The sequence below is a fragment of the Zea mays genome, chromosome 1, assembly GCF_902167145.1.
Source record: "Zea mays cultivar B73 chromosome 1, Zm-B73-REFERENCE-NAM-5.0, whole genome shotgun sequence".
Lineage (NCBI taxonomy): Eukaryota > Viridiplantae > Streptophyta > Magnoliopsida > Poales > Poaceae > Zea > Zea mays.
In genome coordinates, this window is record NC_050096.1 from 11,240,485 (window position 1) to 11,261,452 (window position 20,968).

Genomic DNA, 20,968 nt, shown 5'->3' on the forward strand with positions numbered 1-20,968 from the left:
AATCACCAAAAAGGGGGAGATTGAAAGTGCATTCATCCCTTTTGTGAGTTTTGGTGATTTGGATAACAACACATTTAAAGGTCTAACAAGTTTGCTAAGTGTTGAACAGGAAATTCAGTATGATGAACATACTTGAATAGTGTATAATGATCAGTGAACAAGGTTCAACACAAGGTGAAATAACCAGTGAGACAATGCAAATGGATATAATATGGTCTCTATATTGGTTTGAATATATGGACAAGTCCTGAGAAATCACTATGCATAAATATGATCATAATAGAGGTTGAAGTGATTAAGAGGATTGGTCAAGCCAAAGTGAATAAGATATGAGGAATCGTGAATTGGCTTGACCATATTACTATTAGTCCATATATGAATATATGAGAATCAAACTAAAGTGTGATTAATCTTAATAGTTATATCTAGAAGACATTCAAGCAAGGTTCACAATATTGAAGAAATGATTCTCTTAATGGATGCTCAATAGGATGTGACTCAAGAATGGCTTGATAGGGTGAAGATAGCAAGGAAAGGGCTTCGAGGAACTAAGCGAAGGTGAAGGCCAAGCGACGGCTTGTAGACCGAGGTACCATGGCTAAGGTGAAGAAGAGAGTACTTGCACTAAGTCGATGAACTAATCAGCTATGAAGAGTTACAACATGTTGATGCATCAGTAAGGTGACTTGAAGCCATGATTTGAACTCATATAAGGTGATATGGTACAAGTCACAGGGTTTGATTTGAGTTTGCTTCAAAAGGTGAGACAAAGATGTTTGTGATCCTTATGAAGCAATGCCATGGAGAAATCACACATGAGACACCAATGACTCAAGGAGTTTACTTCATTTTATTTTATTTAACTTGAGTATAGGAATCGTCGTACTATAAAGGGGGATCCAAAAAGAAGGTTGGTGTTTGCCAAAGCTCAAACCTCTCTATTCAAAAGCTATTTATGAAAAGCAAAAATCTCTTTATCGTTCTATGGTTGACCATGGTTAGGTTTGAGAAACCTAGAGTGTTCTTGCTGAAAAGCAGCTGAACTTGTTCAGCTGCAGCTGAGCTTTTCAGCTGAGCTGGACTTCAGCTGAGCTGAGCTCCTTCAGCTACAGCTGAGCTTTTCAGCTGAGCTGAGCTTCTTCAGCTACAGCTGAGCTTTTCAGCTGAGCTGACAGCTGAGTTGAGCTTCTTCAGCTGCAGCTGAGCTTTTCAGCTGGGCTGAACTTCAGCTGTGAACCTCTTTGACCATACACCAGCTGAACTTGCCTCTGGGCAGTTGAGCTGGGGTTTTCTCTCCTAAACTCTCTGGTCAAGACCGGTTGAACTGGTCCTGAGGGGCAGTTCAGCTGGTCTCTGACCCCTCTGACCTCTGATCTGCAGTCTGCCAGTCAGACTGGCAAACAGGTCGCCAGGAGCTGTCAGGGGCGGTTCAACCGCCCCCCTGGGTGGTTCAACTGGTTTTGGTCAACTTTGACCAGTCTGCGGTCAGTCTGCGCGTCAGTCTGCCAGTCAGACTGGCAGACAGGCTGCCAGGCCTGCCTGGGGATGCTCAACCGCCCTAGGGGGAGGTTCAACCGCCCTCAAACAGAAAAATCTGCCCAACGGCTAGTTTTGAGCTCCACCTATATATACTACCTCCTACCTCTCTCCCTAAAGTAGTGAGCACGATTTGAACTCCATTTCTAACCCAAGAAACACCTCCCTCTCTCTCACACACATCTCTTGCCTCTCCCATTTCAAATCTTTGGAGAGAAATCTTTGAGTGAGCTTGAGAGCTGCGGTTTTGTGCTTCATCTCTAAATCTCTCTTGCTCTTCTTCTTCATTCGAGCTTTGGTACTACATCGAGTTCTTTGTGGATTCATTACTCTTGGAGCTTCTAGCTCCTAGACGACTAGGTGTCTCTTGTGAGTCTCCAAATCTTGTGGAAGACCACAAGAAGTTTGTATTACCCGCTCGTTTGAGCAAAGATTATTGTGTGGGCTTGACCTTTGTGGTCGGCAAAGGGGAGGATTAGGGTTGAAAAAGACCCGGCTCTTTGTGGGCGCCTCAACGAGGAAGTAGGGCACCTTTTGTGGTGTGACCGAACCTCGGGATAAATCTTGTGTCTCTTGTGTTCTTGCTCTTTGTGTTTGTTCATGTTCTTCGTTCTCTCACCATTCCGTGGAAGATTGTTTATATCTTTTTGGTGTGTGGATTTTGAGAAGTGCCCTTCTCAGATCTACTACTTTGAACCCTATGGATCATTTAGAACATCTCATTTCCAAAGTTAACTGGGTGAATTTCGAGATCAATTCAGTTTTACCCAGTTTGCTTTTAGTTTTTGTTGAAAAAGTTTTAACTTGCCTATTCACCCCCCCCCCTCTAGGCAACTTTCACGATGACATCCGAGTCGGTGACGTTGGGCAGCTCGGTGCGCTGCTTCGAGAATCGCCGGATGTAGTCCCGGAGAGACTCTCTCGGCTGCGGCGGCAGCTTCGGAGATCCCAAAAGTTCCCAGGGCGCACGTACGTGCCCTGGAAGTTGCCGGCGAAGGCTTGGACCAGGTCGTCCTAGTTGGAGATCTGCCCCGGAGGCAGGTGCTCCAGCCAGGCTCGAGCAGTGTCGGAGAGGAACAGGGGGAGGATGCGGATGATGAGGTTGTCATCGTCCGTTCCACCCAGGTGGCAGGCCAGCCGGTAGTCCGCGAGCCACAGTTCCGACCTCGTCTCCCCCGAGTACTTTGTGATAGTAGTCGGGGTTCGGAACCGGGTCGGGAACGGCGCACGTCGTATGGCCCGGCTGAAAGCCTGCGGACCGGGTGGTTCAGGCGAGGGACTCCTATCTTCCCCGCTGTCATAGCGTCCCCCACGCCTGGGGTGGTAGCCTCGGCGCACCTTCTCGTCGAGGTGGGCTCGACGGTTGCGGTGATGGTGCTCGTTGCCGAGGCGACCCGGGGCCGCAGGCGCTGTGTTGCGCGTGCGCCCGGTGTGGACCGAGGCTTCCCGCATGAGTCGGGAAGTCGCGGTGTGATGTTCCGAGGGGTACCCCTGCCTTCGGGAGGCAGAGCTTTCGTCCCGTCAGACCGCGGCATCCTTCAGGAGATTCTTGAGCTCTCCCTGGATACGCCGCCCCTCGGTGGTTGATGGCTCCGGCATCGCGTGGAGAAGTATTGCCGCTGCAGCCAGGTTCTGGTCGACCCCACTGGAAGTCGGTGGCGGCCTTGCCCTGACATCGTCGGCGATGCGGTGCTGGATGCCCTGGGGTAGATGACGCGCTTCTCCGGCCGGAGGTTGGCCTGCCCATTCCTGCCCGAGGTCCCGGCGGAACGGCTCAAGTGTTCCTGCTCCCCCATCGAGCCTGGCCTGCATCTCGCGGATTTGCTCGAGTTGTGAGTCCTGACTCCCCGCAGGGACTGGGACCACAGCTAGCTCCCGTAGGATGTCAACGCGAGGCGCAGGCCTAGGGGGATCACCGTTCTCCAGTATACCAAGATGGTTGCCTTCACCGGGACCCCCTAGATCGACGTGGAAACATTCACGACCTGGGCCGTAGTCCTCGTCGCCGAAGCTGCGGCTACCGTCGGAACAGTCGGAAAGGCAGTAGTCGCATGCGGCCATGAAGTCCCGCATGGCACTGGGGTTACCAAGTCCGGAGAAATCCCAACAAAAGTCGGGCTCGTCATCTTCCTCGGAACCCGAGGGCCTGTAGGTCGAGACGGCTGTCAGCCGGTCCCAGGGTGACCGCATACCGTACCCCGGAGGATTTGGACTCGCCTCTATGAAAGCGTCCACCGAAGCGAAGTCGCTTGGTGGGTCGAGGCTGAATCCACAAGGCATGAGATGGGAATCGGTCGGTACCTCTTGGTCGACGGGCGGTGACGAAGTCACGTCAAGGGCAGACTGCACCGTCGTCTCAGGTACGAGGGTGACGCCCAGCAAGTCTTTTGCGAGTGTGCTGGCGTCATCCATCCGCTTGGAGTTGGCGTGTTGCGGGGAGACGGTGCTCGTCTTCGTCTCAGACGCGAAGTCGATGCCCGACGTGTTCCCCGTTGGGGCACCGGCGCCGTCGACTCGCTCGACAGCCGACGAGGTGCCGCCTCCTGCTTGGCCTTGGTTGCCCCGCCTCCTCCCCCGTCGGCGGGGGAGGCGACGGGACAAACCCGAACGTTGTTCTTCCGCCACGTGGGGAAGACGTCGTCGATTCCACCGTCGGCGAGCGGGTTGTCGGCCGCCATTGTCGCTGTCGCGCGGTGGGGGAAGGAGTATCATGTCGTAGCTGCCGTCGAGGGACATGAACTCAAGACTCCCGAAACGGAGCACCGTCCCGGGCCAGAAAGGTTGTTGGAGACTGCCCATCTGGAGCTTGACGGGAAGCTGTTCGTCAACACGCAGCAGGCCCCTACCTGGCGCGCCAACTGTCGGCGTTTCGACCCCGGGGGGTCCCTGGACCGACGAGTAAATTGTCGCCGCGTGCCCCAGCCCAGATGGGTCGGCGCGAGACGGAGCGCGAAGGGGGGAAAAGCCGGAGGGAGACAGGCACAAAAGGGGAAACCTGCGGCCTTCGTGTTTGTCCCGCGTCCAGGTCAGGTGCGCTTGCAGTAGGGGGTTACAAGCGTCCGCGCGGGAGGGAGCGAGAGGCTTACGCACGCGCCGTCCCGTCCTTCCCCGCGCGGCCAACCCTCTGTCAGAGGGCCCTGGACCTTCCTTTTATAGGCGTAAGGAGAGGGTCCAGGTGTACAATGGGAGATGTAGCAGTGTGCTAACGTGTCTAGCAGAGAAGAGCTAGTGCCCTAAGTACATGCTGTCGTGGCAGCCGGAGAGGTTTTGGCACCCTGTTCGTGTGATGTCGTGGCCGTCGGAGGAGCGCTGGAGCCTTGCGGAAGGACAGCTGTCGGGGCTGTCGAGTCCTTGCTAACGTCTCCTTGCTTCCGTAAGAGGGCTGAGAGCCGCCGTCGTCATGGAGCACGCGGGGCACCATCATTATTTGTTTTACCGGGGCGAGCCAGATGGGACACCGGTCTGGTTCCCCGTAGCCAGAGCTAGCTAGGGGTAGGGTAATGATGGCCCTTCCTGTGACATGGTCGGTCCGAGCCCTGGGTAGGGCGAGGCGGAGGCTCCTCCGAGGTCGAGGTCGAGTCTGTCTTTCGAGGTCGAGGTCGAGTCCGAGCCCTTGGGTCGGGCGAGACGGAGACCGTCGACTGAGGCCGAGGCCGAGTCCGAGCCCTGGGTCGGGCGAGGCGGAGTTCGTCGTCTTCCGGGGCCGAGGCCGAGTCCGAGCCCTGGGTCAGGCGAGGCGGAGTTCGTCGTCTTCCGGGGCCGAGCCCGAGTCCGAGCCCTGGGTCGGGCGAGGCGGAGTTCGTCGTCTTCCGGGGCCGAGCCCGAGTCCGAGCCCTGGGTCGGGCGGGGCGGAGCTTCCTATGGCGCCTGAGGCCGGACTTGGCCGCTGTCAGCCTCACTCTGTCGAGTGGCACAGCAGTCGGAGCGACGCGGGCGGCGCTATCTTCTTGTCAGACTGGTCAGTGGAGCGGCGAAGTGACTGCGGTCACTTTGGCTCAGTCGACTGAAGGACGTGCGTCAGGATAAGGTGTCAGGCCACCTTTGCATTAAATGTTCCTGCGATACGGTCGGTCGTTGTGGCGATTTGGCCAAGGTTGCTTCTAGGCGAAGACCGGGCCTCGGGCGAGCCGAAGGTGTGTCCGTTGCTTGAGGGGACCCTCGGGCGAGATGTAGATCCTGCGGGGTTGGCTGCCCTTGCCCGAGGCTGGGCTCGGGCGAGACGAGATCGTGTCCTTGAGTGGACCGAGCCTTGACTTAATCGCACACATCAGGCCTTTGCAGCTTTGTGCTGATGAGGGTTACCAGCTGAGATTAGGAGTCTTGGGGGTACCCCTAATTATGGTCCCCGACAACTGTAAACTACACTATTTTAAAATAAAAAATAATAGAATATATGATTACCAATAGACAACCTGCAAACAACTTTACAGTGTCACCGTGTGTCAAAAAATCGAACGACCATTTGGGAGGGAGCGATCACAACGATATGCTTTTAATTGGTATGCTTGTACTCAACCAGGCATAAGTCAGTTTCTAAACCCATCCAGTGCTAGTGCTATGTCACGCTGAAGATTCTCGTTTCTTCGTTTTTTTTTATTTTTTGCGGTTTAGTTCAAAAATGAACTAGCGGACGACAAATATTCGAAAACAATATGTCATTTAAATTAGATCACGTGCTTAAACTTGTAATGTTTGCGTGAAGTCGTGAAGGGGATTAGGATGTACAGCAGCACCTGTGATCTGCTTATGACTTCTCACTTCTTTGCTTTCTGTTAAGCACCTAATTTGGTAGGGCACCCAAGTTGCACCCACCAAGGTGAGCATTGTTGCTGTTGTTGGACACGCAACGAAATGTCCATGTCCCGAACAATCGACACCAGTGTTAGATGAGTCCGAAAACTCCTTGATTTCTCACGAGATTTGTTGGATTTTAACTGGACAAGGTCTAGACCTTTCCCATATATAAATATGAAGGGTGGAGGGAGATTGAGGGCACCAAAATCAATCTACATTAATTCTTTTATATTATATTTATAACATTCTTTAGTTTTAGCCCTAGTTTTAGTCTTCTAAACTCTAATCTTCACCTCTCTCTAGCTCTACGTCGACATATACATTTTGGGTGGCATACCGACTCTAAAGCAACCCTAGAATTTATCCTCCCCGACAAGGTCCCTCTTTAATTCTCGGGAGACGGGATCTAGGTTTTTCCAAAGTTTATTACCACACCACGCAGTACTTCACACCGGACAGTTCAGTAAAGCTATGCCAACCCCAAGGTTTCTGCGCGCCACACGTGGGCCTTAGGGTTTAAGGGTATTTGGCCCTAGAAGGCGTCAACATATTTTTTGGCAACTCTACTGGAGACAGAAGCTTCAAATCTATGAGATCGATTGCGATTGCTGGTTTTAAGGATCGCACCAACATCTCTTAGGACAACATCCTTAGGCCGACGAGCAGCAACAACTCAAGGAACTCATGAACTAATTAGACGAGGAAATGCAACGACATCACGTCAGATTCGTGAGGCGAAGCAGAAGTTCCTTTCACTCTTCAGGCTATGTTCGGTAGTCGTGGTTATAATCCACAAGTGGAATTAATCCAGACGTGGATTGAGTGGATCCCCTGCCGTCATTTTTTCCCCTGTGTGGTTTAATTCCCTGTCCATTAATTCCCTGTCTCCTTTTTACTTGTTCGGTTAGTCCATACAGGAAACAACAATGACACTTCTTGTTTGGTTAGCCCATACAGTAAACAACAGTAACAAAATTACTTGTTACAGTAACTTAATGCACCAGAACAAAATTATTTTGAACGCAGTTTAATTTTATTATAACAGTAACAGTAACTTGTACATAATAATTTTATTATAACAGTAACAGTAACTTGTACAAGAGGTCAACAGAATAATTTTATTATAACAGTAACAGTAACTTATAGAGTTTAAGATGCACCAGAACGTTCATATCACTTCATGCACCAGAATGTTTAGAATATAAGCAAAACGTGTACAGTTTAACATGCACCAGAACCACTAGCCACACACAGTTTAACATGCACCAGAACGTGCAGAACCGGTTATAGTTTGGCATGCACCAAAACCAGTTACAGTTTGGCATTTCATCATCTATAAGATCGTTGTCCAACTGGTCTAGACCTTCTCATCTCTCTAGCAACTCCAGCCACATCTAGCCATCATCTTACCAACGATCTGTATGTGAGAAACACCAATGAATTAGCTTTTGCATCCCAAATTGTAATCGTTCTTCAGAGTACAAAGTTCAAAAATGAGACATGTAAAATGCTAAGGTAATATACAAGACAAGTTTAAACCATATAATAGTGTACTTCGAGCTAACAGATAAGACAAGTTAATGTTTAAGATCAATGCTACAAACAATGCTAACTAGCTATTATAGAAAATGGCATCAGGAAAAGAATATTTGCAGTTAGGCGCGATCTCATGACATTAGGTGAGCTCATGACATATAAAGCAACATTTATATATTCTAAGAATGCTATTCTGGTTCGAAATGTTAAAAGTTATGAAACAACAGTACTGCAAAATGAAGTTCATGCAACTATATCATGGAAACATGAAACTTTGACTGAGCTTGGTCAAAATATGAAAGATGCCAATCCTTCGAAGTTGTTCGGTTGCTTCTCTGAATTTACTATGCACAATCACTTAGTTGAGTGCAAATTGCAAAGAAAGATAAAACTAAACAAGCCCTTATCATGCAACGAGACTAAGGTATAAAACTAGACAACTCATGAGCTATCATATCATCTGTATACTTATTGTGCAGAATTCATGGCCTTATCATGCAAAATCGAGTTAGGATATGCAATTAACCTTAGGTATACCTGCTAAGCCATCTCGTCCCTCAACCACATCAATGCAGCCTCTCTATCATCATTGCATGCACTCAAGAAAATTTGGCGATTATCAGGGTCCTTGAACACCTTAAAGGCTTTGACCTTCTCCTCCTTGGTGACCTCCAATGTGTTTAGAACTGATATGCAATTCTTAATTGAGAAGTCATCACCTCCTCTTGCCTCCCTTTCTCTTGCTAATAGTGTTGCTTCATCTTCAGCTTGTTTGCTTCTAATGTCTAGGTACCTCTCCATCAATACCTCTATGTTGGAACTCTTCTTTTGTCTCTTTGGTCCTTTTTCTTCTTCATTCCTTGAAACAACAATAGTCCTTTTTGGTCTTTTATCTTGTTTATCATCATTTACATCCACTCCTTCAACTTCATACACTCTGTCTTCTACTTCATTTTGTTCGTGGTCTGCTAGAAGCTCTCTCACATCTTCATGGTCTTCTACGTTGATAGGAACATCTCCAGTCCCAATTTGTGTGAGATCTGGACCATTTGGTTGAGTAGAAGTGAAGTTGTAGGTCCCTTCAGCAGTATTGCCTGTACATAGAAGTTTTAGTGCAAGGAATAGTACAACATGGTAAACAAGCATAGATGTGACATGGTGAAACTAACCATCATGTAGGTCTCCCAAAGCTTCAAAGAGAGGGAAAGATTTGTTGCGAAATTTCTTAGCCTTTGGAAATGACTGCACAATAAAGTCAAACAACTTATTTACTAAAAGAAATTATTTCATATACGCTACTATGAAATGTAACGATCATTGGAGAAATAAACTTACTTTGATTATGTTGTCCCATATCTGTGGATCAGCTTGAATCATACACCTCCTCTCATCCCAAGAAACCCCGCTTTGTTTTCTTGCATCTTTCAACATCTTGTAATCTCTCTTTAACTCTTTTTCCTTTTCTTGAATTTGAACTTTTGAGAAACCTGCATATCTTTCCCTCTCTTGAAATTCCTTAGCAATCTTGTTCCATGCATCAGGTGTCCAACCATTGTTACCCTTATATTCAGGAGTATTATGTTCATGTAACAAGTCAACAAGGGTCTTCTCTAACATAGAATTCCAATTTGCTCTTGTTTTCCCTACAAATCAGCACATAAGCAACATAAGAAAGAACCAAGACAAATTAGAAAGAACCAACATGTATACCTTTCGGAGAGCCTCCATGTGTCTTTGAAGCAGCAACTGTAGGAGATTTTTTCTTTTGTGCACCTTTGGATAAGAGCATGTTTAATCTCGGTGACCCTCTTCCAAACATGTTTAATCTTGGAGACCCCCTTCCAACCATGTTAACTTATAACATGAGCATAATTAGAACATGATACTAATAAGGCTAAAGCATACTAAATTTTAAACATAAATTATTACAATCCCTATAACATTAAATCCTATTTGAATGCACCACTAATTATTTCTATGTTGTTGATAATCGGTCCACATTTGTTGTGCAATTGTGTCTCTAAGATTGTTGCCTTGTTCATTGCCCTGATCGTTGCTTTGATCTCCATCTGGAAGGTCAACAACATTGCCTTGAACATTTTCTTGTTGATCTTCTAACCATTGTTCATCTCCTTTGAGAGATCGAATAATGTTGTGCAACACGGCAGCGGCTACCGGTATCTTCACTTGGTTTTCTATTTTATGAAATGTGGCAACTTTAAGAATGGGGAAGCGTTTCTTTATAACTCCTAAGGCCCTCTCAATATGATTCCTCAACACTGCATGGCGATGGTTGAAGATCTCCTTGTAGTTCTGAGGTCTTCGGCGACCTGCACCATATTCCTTCAAATGATACCTGACTCCACGATATGGGGCAAGAAAAGATGGTGTGTTGGCATAACCACCATCTACTAAATAAAACTTCCCCGGGGGTACTTGGAAGCCACTGTTCATTGCAGCTCTAAGAACTCTAGCATCTGTCGCAGACCCCTCCCACCCAGTAGATATGAAAGTTACATTGAGATCAAAATCACATGCTACCATTACATTTTGAGTAAGACTGCCCTTTCTATTCCTAAATGGAGCGGCTTTGTCTGGTGATATCGATATAGGCACATGAGTGCCATCGATTGCGCCAATGCAATTCTGCATAGAAAAAACTACACATGAATTTCTAAACATTGGAAGGAAAATAATAATTATTGACACAACATGGAATAGTCCATGTAATCACCTTGAAGTAGGGATAAAACCTAGGATTCCTTTCAATTTGTTGATGGACATGATTAGGATTTGGTGGCTTCAGGAATTGCTTGGAGAGGATAGGAACAACTAGGTCAAAGAAATGCTTTATGTGATGATGATATGTATCACCACTATGCCCGAATTCTTCTATTAGGTCTTCAAATGAGGCATTATGGCTGAGCATGTATAAGAAGAATGCTAGCTTTTCCTCGACCTTAATCCTGGTATCACGAACTAGCCTCTCCCTTCTAAGATAATTCGCCAATGATTTGAAAATTTCAGGCTCCATCCTGAACGCTACCCGACAGTTCTTCACATGACCTTGCAGCAACTCCTGAACATGTTCTTCGCCACTTAATTTTGATGTATTCCTTTGCATTTTTTTCCTTACTGTGTTGGAACTAGAACCCAACATATGTAGCATAGGTAAAACAAACAGCATCATATCATCATCATCCTCATCTCTCCTCTTCCTAAGGTGATCACTTAATGCCACATCCATTGCTAACTAAAAAGAAATTCATTGCAGAAAATAAACACCAACATAAGCGAAAAAGGATGTAAGAAAAACATTTAGAATATAACAAGTACCTAATGGAGAGGATATTGGATCCCAAGACGGTGGAAGTTCGTCTTCTCCAACTCGAACCGGTGCAGGAATAATCTAGAAATATAATAGGTTTTTGTTAAAAATACATCTACAAATATAATACATGCAGCCATGTGAATATGTGACTTTCTTTATTTACCCTCTTACATAGAGTTCCAGTGCAAGTAACAAATCCAATCAGGGGAGGCTACTAAATACACGAGTAAACCAATCAGGCTAACTACAATGAGAAGAGAGCATTGGTAGCAAGCTACAACCTCACTCGCTACCCAGTCTTACAAACCAATGGTGATATATGGTATGAAGTGAAGGTCCAACACTTGTTATAATAAATTGAAGGTCCAACACTTCTTAAAACAGATGGTCCCAAACAGAAACTTGGAAGAAAATGTTTTGGAGTGCAGAAATTTAGACAAAAACAGAAACTTGAAAGCAAATAGAGCCTAAATGATGCTCTCCAGTGCCGCCTCGTTGAAGCCGTTGTCCATACAAACAAATAACTACTACTGTTCGATTCATAATATCTTAAATTTATGTCATCCCTTCTTCTCATATCAGATCTGCATTTACTGTCATCATCAAATAACTACTACTGAAGAACAAGTGTTCTAATCCAAGATCAAAGCGAAACGACCATTGTTTGTTGGCAAAGCAAACCCATTAATATTTTTAATTGATATTTAAACATTTAATTAAGACACGGACTAAACTTAGGCCATCCTGTTCCCTGCAAAAAGTTCAGAAAGCGCTATCACGAAATGGCGCGTTCCAGCTGTTCCCTGCGTGTTTTTTTCTTCGCGAGCCATCCATCCTCTTGATACATGCAGAGCCCTTCGTGAAGATCCATACTAGCTACATGCAGAGCCCTGCGTGTTGGCAATAGACCCAGCAGATCGTAGCAACCATCTGTATGGGCAGACAGATCCATACTAGCTACTGTTGTGAAGATCGATAAATTGAAGATCGATAAATTGATAGAGGAATTAGAGGAGTTTGATGAGGAGGTGGAGGAGAAAGGCGTGAGTACCGGCGAGAAGTAGCCACCGAAGGGATCCACGAGACGCTGGTCAGCAGGTGAAGAAGCCACCGCCAGATCGTGTCGTAGTCGCCTTCGTCCCGTACCAGCTTCCGGAGCGCCTCCGTCTACGTCGCCATAGCTACCGGAGCGCCTCCGTCTCGAAGCCCGCTGCAGCTGCCGGAGCGCCTCCGTCTCGAAGCCCGCTGCAGATCCGTCTCGAAGCCCGCTGGAGCTGCCTCGCGCGCCGCCAACGAGAGGCGAGGGTTCTTTCCACACCGAAGGGACGAGGTCTGTATCCCGGTCGGGCTGAGGTGGAAACGGCCGGGGTGGGCTGGGGTTCACGCCCGAGCGGGTTTAAACGAACACTGCTACTAGGTGGGCCGGGATTTCATCCATGGGGGTCCAATCCAAGTGGGTTTCTTTCCAATCCAGACTGTTCCCAGCCTAAGCGAACAAGGCCTCACAGTGAACCGCCACCAAAAGATCGCAAGACAAGAGGGGAGATAAGCCTTGCTTTCCCTAGTGCCTTCGCCTCAAGCCATAGCTGTAAGTACCACGGGGGACGTCTAATCCTTTAGAAAGTATATAAATTAATAGAGGGGCGACTTAAACCAATACCTAAGGGGATGGAAGAATCGTTAAAAAAACTCACACGCGCTTTCAAGAAATCGAGCGCCCCTAGTTTTACGTTTCACGAGGCTGCAACAGGGACGAAATCATTAAGCACATCGGCAATAAATGAGCCTTCTCAGTCTCATCCATTGTATGGTATGACGAAATTTAGAGTGCATAGTTGGAGATATTGAATATATAGAGGATGGAATTTTTTAGAGGATACTATAAATAATGGAGAATATTTGGGTAAAGGATAAAATTTAGGAGGACACTGTTGGAAATAGTGAAGTTGGTCGTTTTAGCTAAAAACGACTGCAACTGTCTGTATTGCAGTTCAACCTATAGCAACGTTAGGTTAAAAAAATTCAGCCGTAGCCACAACTACACCAAAAAAGCTGAGTGTAACATTGTTGAACCTGGGTTTAGTTTCAACAAATGCTCGTATCTATATGTCTCTTAATATCTATCCCACTTTGGATTTTGGGATTCTACTTCTAGAAACTAAATACACAGTCTAAAATAAGGCTGTCCACAAAAGATCGTGTAAAATAATATATTTTTACTGTAAATTACACTATTTATAGAGTGAATTTTAAAATAAGAGATGAGATATGATAACTGTTGAAGACAGCCTAATATCAGATACACGTGGTAGTCCAAGATGTGATGATACGGGCAACCAATTAGACGGTTAGTCACAGAGGATCCTACTAGTGCACGTGTCGCTAGTGGCCCACCTCACTCGCACGCAGGCTGTGCGGCACACGGACAGTGCGCGGTGGCCGTGCACCCAGCCACCCACCAGGGCACCAGGCCATCGTGACGAGCCGCGCGCTAGGCGCACGAGCGCGAACACGAACACGAACACCATAACGCGGCGGCCATGGTGGGCGGCGGCGGCGACCCAAGGCCGGAGGACGAGCCCTTCTCCGACGGAGACGCCACGGAGTCGGACACCGACGAGTCTCCTCCGCAGGGGATTAGTGCTCGCCGCCCCGGCGCCACCACTAACCCGATCCTGACTCGCCTCGCGGTGTCGCGGAACCCGAGCCCGCTGGCCGCGGCCACCGCGGCCCCCGGGGTGTGCCTCCTCCGCTTCGCCTGGGAGTCCGCCGCGGGATCCCTCGTCGGCGCCGTTGTCGGATACGGTAAACCCACGCGCTTGTCGTCTGCACTCTTTGCTTGCCCCGTTTGAATGGAATCTCGCGCTAGGGTTTATAGATCAGGGATCGCGAGGTAGTTTGTGGTCGTGGCGCCATTTCGAGGCCTCATGTACGTACCTAGAAGAATGAGGATTTTGGTGTGGATTTGGTTACGTTTCCCCGACTCTAGGCCCCCGAATGGAGTTGGCAGTGTTGTTTATTATGGACATTGTTCACCCTGCGGGTAGACAGATAGATATTTGTGCTGTGGTGCTCTTTAGTTTACAATTCTGCTTAGGATTGCTTACATTTATCTACAGTTCACCTTTTAGATTTTTCTCTTGTTAGATTAATGCTATGCTGTCAGAGTTTCTAGAGATTTTAGAGGAGATTTGACTCCAGCGGGACACTTTAAAGGTCCGTTTGGTTGGGGAGCAAGGTGGAATGGAGCCGCTCTATTTTAGTGAACGGAGCGGGATGGAGCGGAGCGATTCTAAATCGGGAATATTTTCATCAGATTCGGGACGAGCTCGCTCGAAAAGATTGGTGGAATCTCACCGTTCTACTTCTCCCTCTCTCTTTACAGTGGGCCCAACCAGAAAATGGAACGATTCCAATCCACTCTTAGAATGTGGAATGGAGCCGCTCCACTCTCGAAATCTGGAATGGACGGCTTCGCTCCCGTGGCTCCCAACCAAACGGACCCTAAGTTACACCCATGCCAGCACATGCCTCTTGAACTCTTTTGGCTAACCATGTGAAATTTAACCATTTGGTTTTAGTGAATGTGTAAATTTACTTGGAAATGCAGGGTAAAAAATCATCCTCTGTTTTTATTCACTTGATCTAGTTCCTGAGTCCTGACCATGTAACTGTACAGTGGTTTACTGTTGGTTGTATTCACAAATCAGGTAAGGACTACAAATAAATGTATTAATGTAATATCAACTCTGTAAATGAAGAAATACTGTTCCAGAGTCAGTTTTTCCCTTACTGGAAGATATTACTTAACTGCTGATCTGCTCTCTTGGGCAGAGACTTTGAGCGTTGCATGGGCGTTTGTGCTATCTGAAAGAGTGAAGAATCCCAAAATACAGACAATCTGTATTCAATATGTTTTCAACTTATTGTATGTGCATAATTCATAATTGAACACTTAGTTGGTGGGTTCCTTCTAGCACAGGTTTCATATGCTAGATCTATTTTTGAATGAAAGAATGTCTGTAAGTGTGTTTTAGGTGCTGCTTTGTCATTCTACCTGCCCTACATGGTGGAGAATTAGCTGTGTCTGCGAGAATGGGTCTCCTTGCAGCCCTAAGCAATTGGGGGTGGAGGGCCTACGCTAATGATCAGGTTGGATAAATATGAATCATAAACATGAATTAAGGCTTCATATGGCTATGTCCAGCAGCGTGAGGATTCAGTTGTGGATGTGTATTGCAGGCCAGATTTCCATGATATCACCATCTATCTACAGCATACACCATAATTCATGCCAATCAGACAATATCTTTTGTTCGTATCTTAGCCTGCATCACCACAACACAGAGCTAATCGAACAAAACCTTGATTTGTATTCTCTTGTCTAAACCAATTTGGACACTTTTGAGTTTTTATTGGAAAAAGTCCAAATTACTTCCCACCTGTGGATAAAAGTTCATATAGCCCCCTAAAGTATTTTTTTGGTTTATTTTATCCCTTCACTTCTTTGAGTTGGTTCAGTTTACCCTTTAACAAAATTTGTCCTTTTCATTTCTCCATGTACAAGTTGAAATTCAAATTCATATTTTCTGAGGTCATTGAGGACATCATAACTTATGTTAGAAAAAAAATTGTTAAGATTTTTTTTATCATTATTTTATATTTTTTTCGGTACCATTAAAGTTATTATCTTATCTAATCCCTAACCTATCAAAATAATTATAAACAATAATAATATTTTTTAGGTTAAATTATGGTATTATCTACTAGCCAACAAAATTCGAACCGAAAACTCAGTTTGTACATAAAGAAATAAAAAAAATCAAAGTTTGTTAAGGGGTAAAGTGAACCAACTCAAAGGAGTGGAGGGGTAAAATAAACAAAAAAAATACTTTAGGGTTATGTGAACATTGTCCATAGGTGAGGGGAGTAATTTGGACTTTTTTATTTTTTTTATCTGAGTCACCAGCTCACAGCTTACTAATAGAATTTTAAAGGCAGTTGTTCTTTAGACCATAATATTAAGCCACATAAATGGTTGTAATAAATACTACCAGAGGTATAATTCACTTGAATAATCCATAAATTATCTTGATTACGTGTTCGGTCGATCTGTAGGTGTAGCCCACAGTGCAGAAGCCACATATAGGCCAACCTCCCCCCCCCCCCCCCCCCCCGCAAATTTCTGAATATAGGTATACAGGAGCCTAAGCCATGGCATAGTAGTGCAAAGTTGTAGCAACAGCTAGCAAAGTTGTAGCAAACCTGCCTTGGCTCCTCAGATGCATACATGGTTCAACATGTGCCATGCAGGCACAATTGAAATCATCACGCAAGCAACGGAAAAACATTGTTCTTGAGACTGTCGGGCTTAGAGTGACTGGTAAATAAGTGTTACCTTGTGATTTAAAAATGAGAAAAAAAGATGTTGATATATAAAGATCTTAACCCTTCAACTGTGTTGGGGCGAAGGCGAACACGCTACCCTTCGCTCGATGCCTTCGTCGCCTCGTCACTCGACGAAGACTTATCCACAGAGCACGCCCAAGCAAGCCGAAGGCGTTGATTGGATGAAGACCGGCGCGGACCCCCTTCGTCCTCTCCGTTGCAAGACGAAGGCTCTATCGAAGTCTACTAGTCTCACGTCCTCATCGCACCGGGAGGCCCATGCGAGATTCGGCCCATTGTAACGGGCCCCGCGCGGATAAGCGTATTACGAGCCGCGTCTGTAATGGCCTTTACTGTAATGATTGTCTGTAGCCTCCTCTCGCGAGAATATGCTGGGGATAAACCGGGTACTCGAGGGCATAAACGTCCTTGATAAGGGACGGGTGGTCACTCGAGTGCCTATAAATACCCCCGTACAGTGCCCTTGTAAGGCCAGATTAACAAAGCTATTGCCATCCCGTGACGAACTTTGCCAGTACTCTTACCACTTTCCCGTTGGATCTACTTGCCCAGGAGAGCAAGTTCCAACATTTGGCGCCCACCGTTCGTGCTACGAAAAACAACCCGCGATGGCCCCCAAGCGAGCTAGTTCGAAGGCAGCCCCATCCATCAACGAAGCAGCAAAGGCAGCGCTGCTGGCTGAGAAAAAAGGCAAGGCCCTCGCGGACAACACCCCCCAAGAGGCCTTCGAAGATGAAGCTGTCAGCAAAAGACAGCGCCAAGAGCACCCCACCCCCGAAGGCACCTTACGCACCTGCAGCTCCGAAGGCGTGCCGCAAGCACCACCACCAGGTTTCGCTCCACCAGAAGGCGAAGACGCAATAGAGGACGACGAAGTCATCGGCATCTCAGCTGAAGACCAGCTACAGCTGCGGGCCCTGCGCATCAAGAACCACAACCTCCAAAAGCAAAAAGACATCCTCGAGGCCAAGCGCCAACGTGTCACCGCGCAGGCCAAGGTGCGCCAGATGATACGAGACGAGGAGCAGAGAGCTCGGGAGCTCGAGCAAGAAATCGCGCTCATGCAGGGCGAAGGCCAGCACAATTTGCAGCATGGACCGCCCCTCCAGCAGCGCGTCCCAGCCGGAGATCTATTCATACCACAGCGCGGGCCCTTCATTCCGCACTTTCCAAGGGATCAACTACCTCGATGAGCGAAGCCCCCTGGCTCCGCAACTCCAGGCATCACCTTGGCCCGCCAACTTCAGGGCAGGCACCTACCCCAAATACAACGGCAGCACTGACCCAACACAATACATCATGAGCTACCAAGTTGTCGTCGCATCGTCCGGAGGGGATGACGCCACAATGGTCAAATCTTTCGTCATCGCGCTCGAAGGTCCGGCCTTGACCTTTACCTGATGTTACAGTCATCACCACATTGGATGAAACCGACCATAAATTTCTGTCCACAAAATGGTCTTGCTTTTATCTGTGTTAGTGTTAGTACTGGTAGTGGACTGTGGATAAGTATATCACCACATTGGATGAAACTTTGACCATGAATCTCCCTTTTTGCCTTTTTTAGTGTTAGTACTGGTAGTGGATCTGTATCCCTCTTCTTAAACCACATATTCTCTGCTGTATATGTTAGATCCTGTGGGTGCTTAGGAGGGAGAAAATTTATTATACTTATATCAAGATATTTTATGTTCTTTCTTGAAGACATTAAAAAAAATAGAAATGGTATGCACTATGCAGGGGCAGATCTAGAATCTTCTCATGTTCTGGGCTGAGTCTACCGGATGTCACTCTCTTCCCTTTTATCTTATCTATTTCGGGCTGGAGCAAATGGAGATACATGAGTCACTCCCTGGGATGTGGATCCGCTCCTGTCTGCATGACTTACTGGATTCTGGACCTTTTAACCTACCATGTATTCTAAGAAGTGCTTGCTGGGCTGGTGTCTGTTTCTAGCGCCAGATTGTGTTTTCCTTGTTTTCATTTCTTGATCATTTGCTGTGAAGTCTAGCTAACCCCATAGCTCACTCCGCTTTGCTATTTGTGGTAACTATTCAGGTAAAGGTCTGGTCATGAGGAAGGGTTTTAAAGGATCATTTCCTGATGCTGCTTCGTCTGCTAAGGTATAAGGATATGCATTTTCATGAGTGGTTATCACTGTTAGCCTATTGTTTACCAACATCTCACGTTGAACATCGGACTTGTTGCTCTAGATATTTGCTGTCCTTGCTGGCGTACAAAGTTTGGTAGCCTGCTCTTTGCGAAAACTACGTGGAAAAGATGATGGTCCGTATTTGTCAATGTTTTTTTCGTTTTCTTTCTATTCCTCCGGATCAATAAAATGCTAAAGGATGATCATTTACTTGTGAATCATTTATTTCCAGGTATCAATGCAGGAGTGGCAGGCTGTTGCACTGGCCTTGCGCTGAGCTTTCCAGGTAAAGTTACGGGAAGTAGTGCAATTAATATCTTTGAACTGTTTTAATGTACAGTGTGTCAGTGTGGCAGCCAGTGGTTATCGTGACCCCCACTGCGCATTCTCACACACACAATACAGGCGACTTGTCCTCGGCGCCTCCGCACCCCATTTCCCTTTTTACGCCTACTTGACCCGGCAGCGTTCGGTGACGAAAAAAACCCCAATCACTCTTCATGCATATCCTGACTAGGACTAGGATTACAATTGTCATAGCTTTTATGCTGAGCTACAGCTAGGAGGCACTTGCTCTCCGCATTTTCTTAACATTTGCTCTTTGTAGTTCCAAGTTTGTTCGTTGATGAAAAGTGAAAGTGCCTAATATATTATTAAAAAAACGATGATAACTTACATCTTTTATTGCAACCCTGTATATAACTAAGTTTTAGGGCTATAATATTAGAAACGTCGCATGCCATGGACCAGAGGAAGTTGGTTGTAAACTTGTGCTAGATGTTTCTGTACATTCAATGGTTGAGGAGAAATGCAGCCTTATATGATATCTAAGTGTCACGAGTTGCAAGCTTGATGGTTGTCATGGTTAACTATTGTGCACTTTGAAGTCTCCTTCAAACTTCTCCATAATCAATTGAATTTGTTTCCTCTGAATTATGGAACCAATGTTTATGCTGATGTTCATGGCATACATGAGCTATCTCTGTTCTGCTGTTCCATTTTGCTCACTTATTATTTTCATTGTTGTGGACTTGTGGTATGATGATCCAGTACTGTTCCATGATTGTGTACTAATTGTTGTGCGAAATCAATATCTCGTTATCTTTTTGAATTCAGGTGCACCGCAAACTCTGATTCAGAGCTGCCTGACCTTTGGGACTTTCTCGTACATCATAGAGACGCTAAACAAGCAGCAGCCCGCACTGGCGCTACCACTGGCTACAGAGATTAAGGATCAAAAGGCTGGACAAAGTGTTCTTCCTCCCTTCACGCTCCCTCTTCCGCAGGATGCGATGGATGGATTTTCTAAGTTCCAGAACTTTTTGTCGTCGAAATTTCAGGGAAAATGAGTCACCTTATGGAGTGACGTTTAGTTGCCTTGTAAATGCCTCAATCTGAGCCCTTTTTTGGGTTTATTTCTCTGCAAATGTATGTTTCTAAGGTAGTGTGTTGTTAATGTTAATGATTCTACACCTTTCTGTGACAGTTTTGCGAATAAGAGGAGCACCTCATCCTTTGTTCAGCTGTTGTAGTATTTGTTGGGGCATTCGATGCCGAAAATCACTTGCCTAACCTTTTTACCTCCGCACAAGCTGGTGTGATTTAAGAATATCTCTATTGATGGACGAAGCTAATCTTCGGCCGGGTGCAGAGTAGCTTTGCACATGACGATCACTTGAAACTTGAAGATTAACGAGTGCATTTCAGGGATGTTGAGTAAGAAGCTAAGCTATTTCAGGGATGTTGAGTACGAAGCTAAGCTTTGATTAAGAGCGGTATACAAAAACATTCATCTATGTGCAACATCTATGTGCAAGCGGTAAAGACAAGACAGTAGCCAAAGATAGCAGCTCCGTCCACAAGCTGAAATGTAACACCTTAAAATCTTACTTTGAGAATTTAGTAATACTCTCCAAAGGTTTTGAATTAAGACATATTGACTAAGGAATTTTTTTACCTTTGAAGTCACTCTTCCCAAGATGCCGATACTATCTATATAAAATTAAAACAAAAGAGACTTATTATCCCTAGTTGAAGTATATAGATATATTCATAAGAGAATCTTGTTAAAATATTTCCCAATACCTAGTCTATAGTAGAAATTATATTTCCTTAAAGATGAAAGAATATGTGTGCATGTCATGTTTTGGGAGTAATTATTTGAAGGAATATAATAATAAGAAAATAAAAGAAATAAATAAATAATAAAA

The 20,968-nt window shown here is 46.0% G+C and overlaps 2 protein-coding genes across 2 annotated transcripts; one reads left to right on the forward strand and one right to left on the reverse strand.

The window, feature by feature from the left end:
• Positions 1–8,406: 8,406 nt before the first annotated feature.
• On the reverse strand, positions 8,407–13,725 carry LOC103631732 (uncharacterized). The gene is made up of 4 exons (XM_020540804.1): positions 13,597–13,725; positions 9,202–9,426; positions 9,036–9,108; positions 8,407–8,960 (listed from the first exon to the last, which is right to left on the reverse strand). The coding sequence occupies exons 1-4, from the start codon at positions 13,723–13,725 to the stop codon at positions 8,407–8,409; spliced, it is 981 nt and encodes a 326-aa protein (XP_020396393.1).
• Positions 13,595–20,280, forward strand: LOC100277440 (uncharacterized). The gene is made up of 5 exons (NM_001367325.1): positions 13,595–14,002; positions 18,665–18,729; positions 18,820–18,892; positions 18,991–19,044; positions 19,875–20,280. The coding sequence occupies exons 1-5, from the start codon at positions 13,738–13,740 to the stop codon at positions 20,105–20,107; spliced, it is 690 nt and encodes a 229-aa protein (NP_001354254.1). The 5' UTR covers positions 13,595–13,737; the 3' UTR covers positions 20,108–20,280.
• The last annotated feature ends 688 nt before the right edge of the window (positions 20,281–20,968 follow it).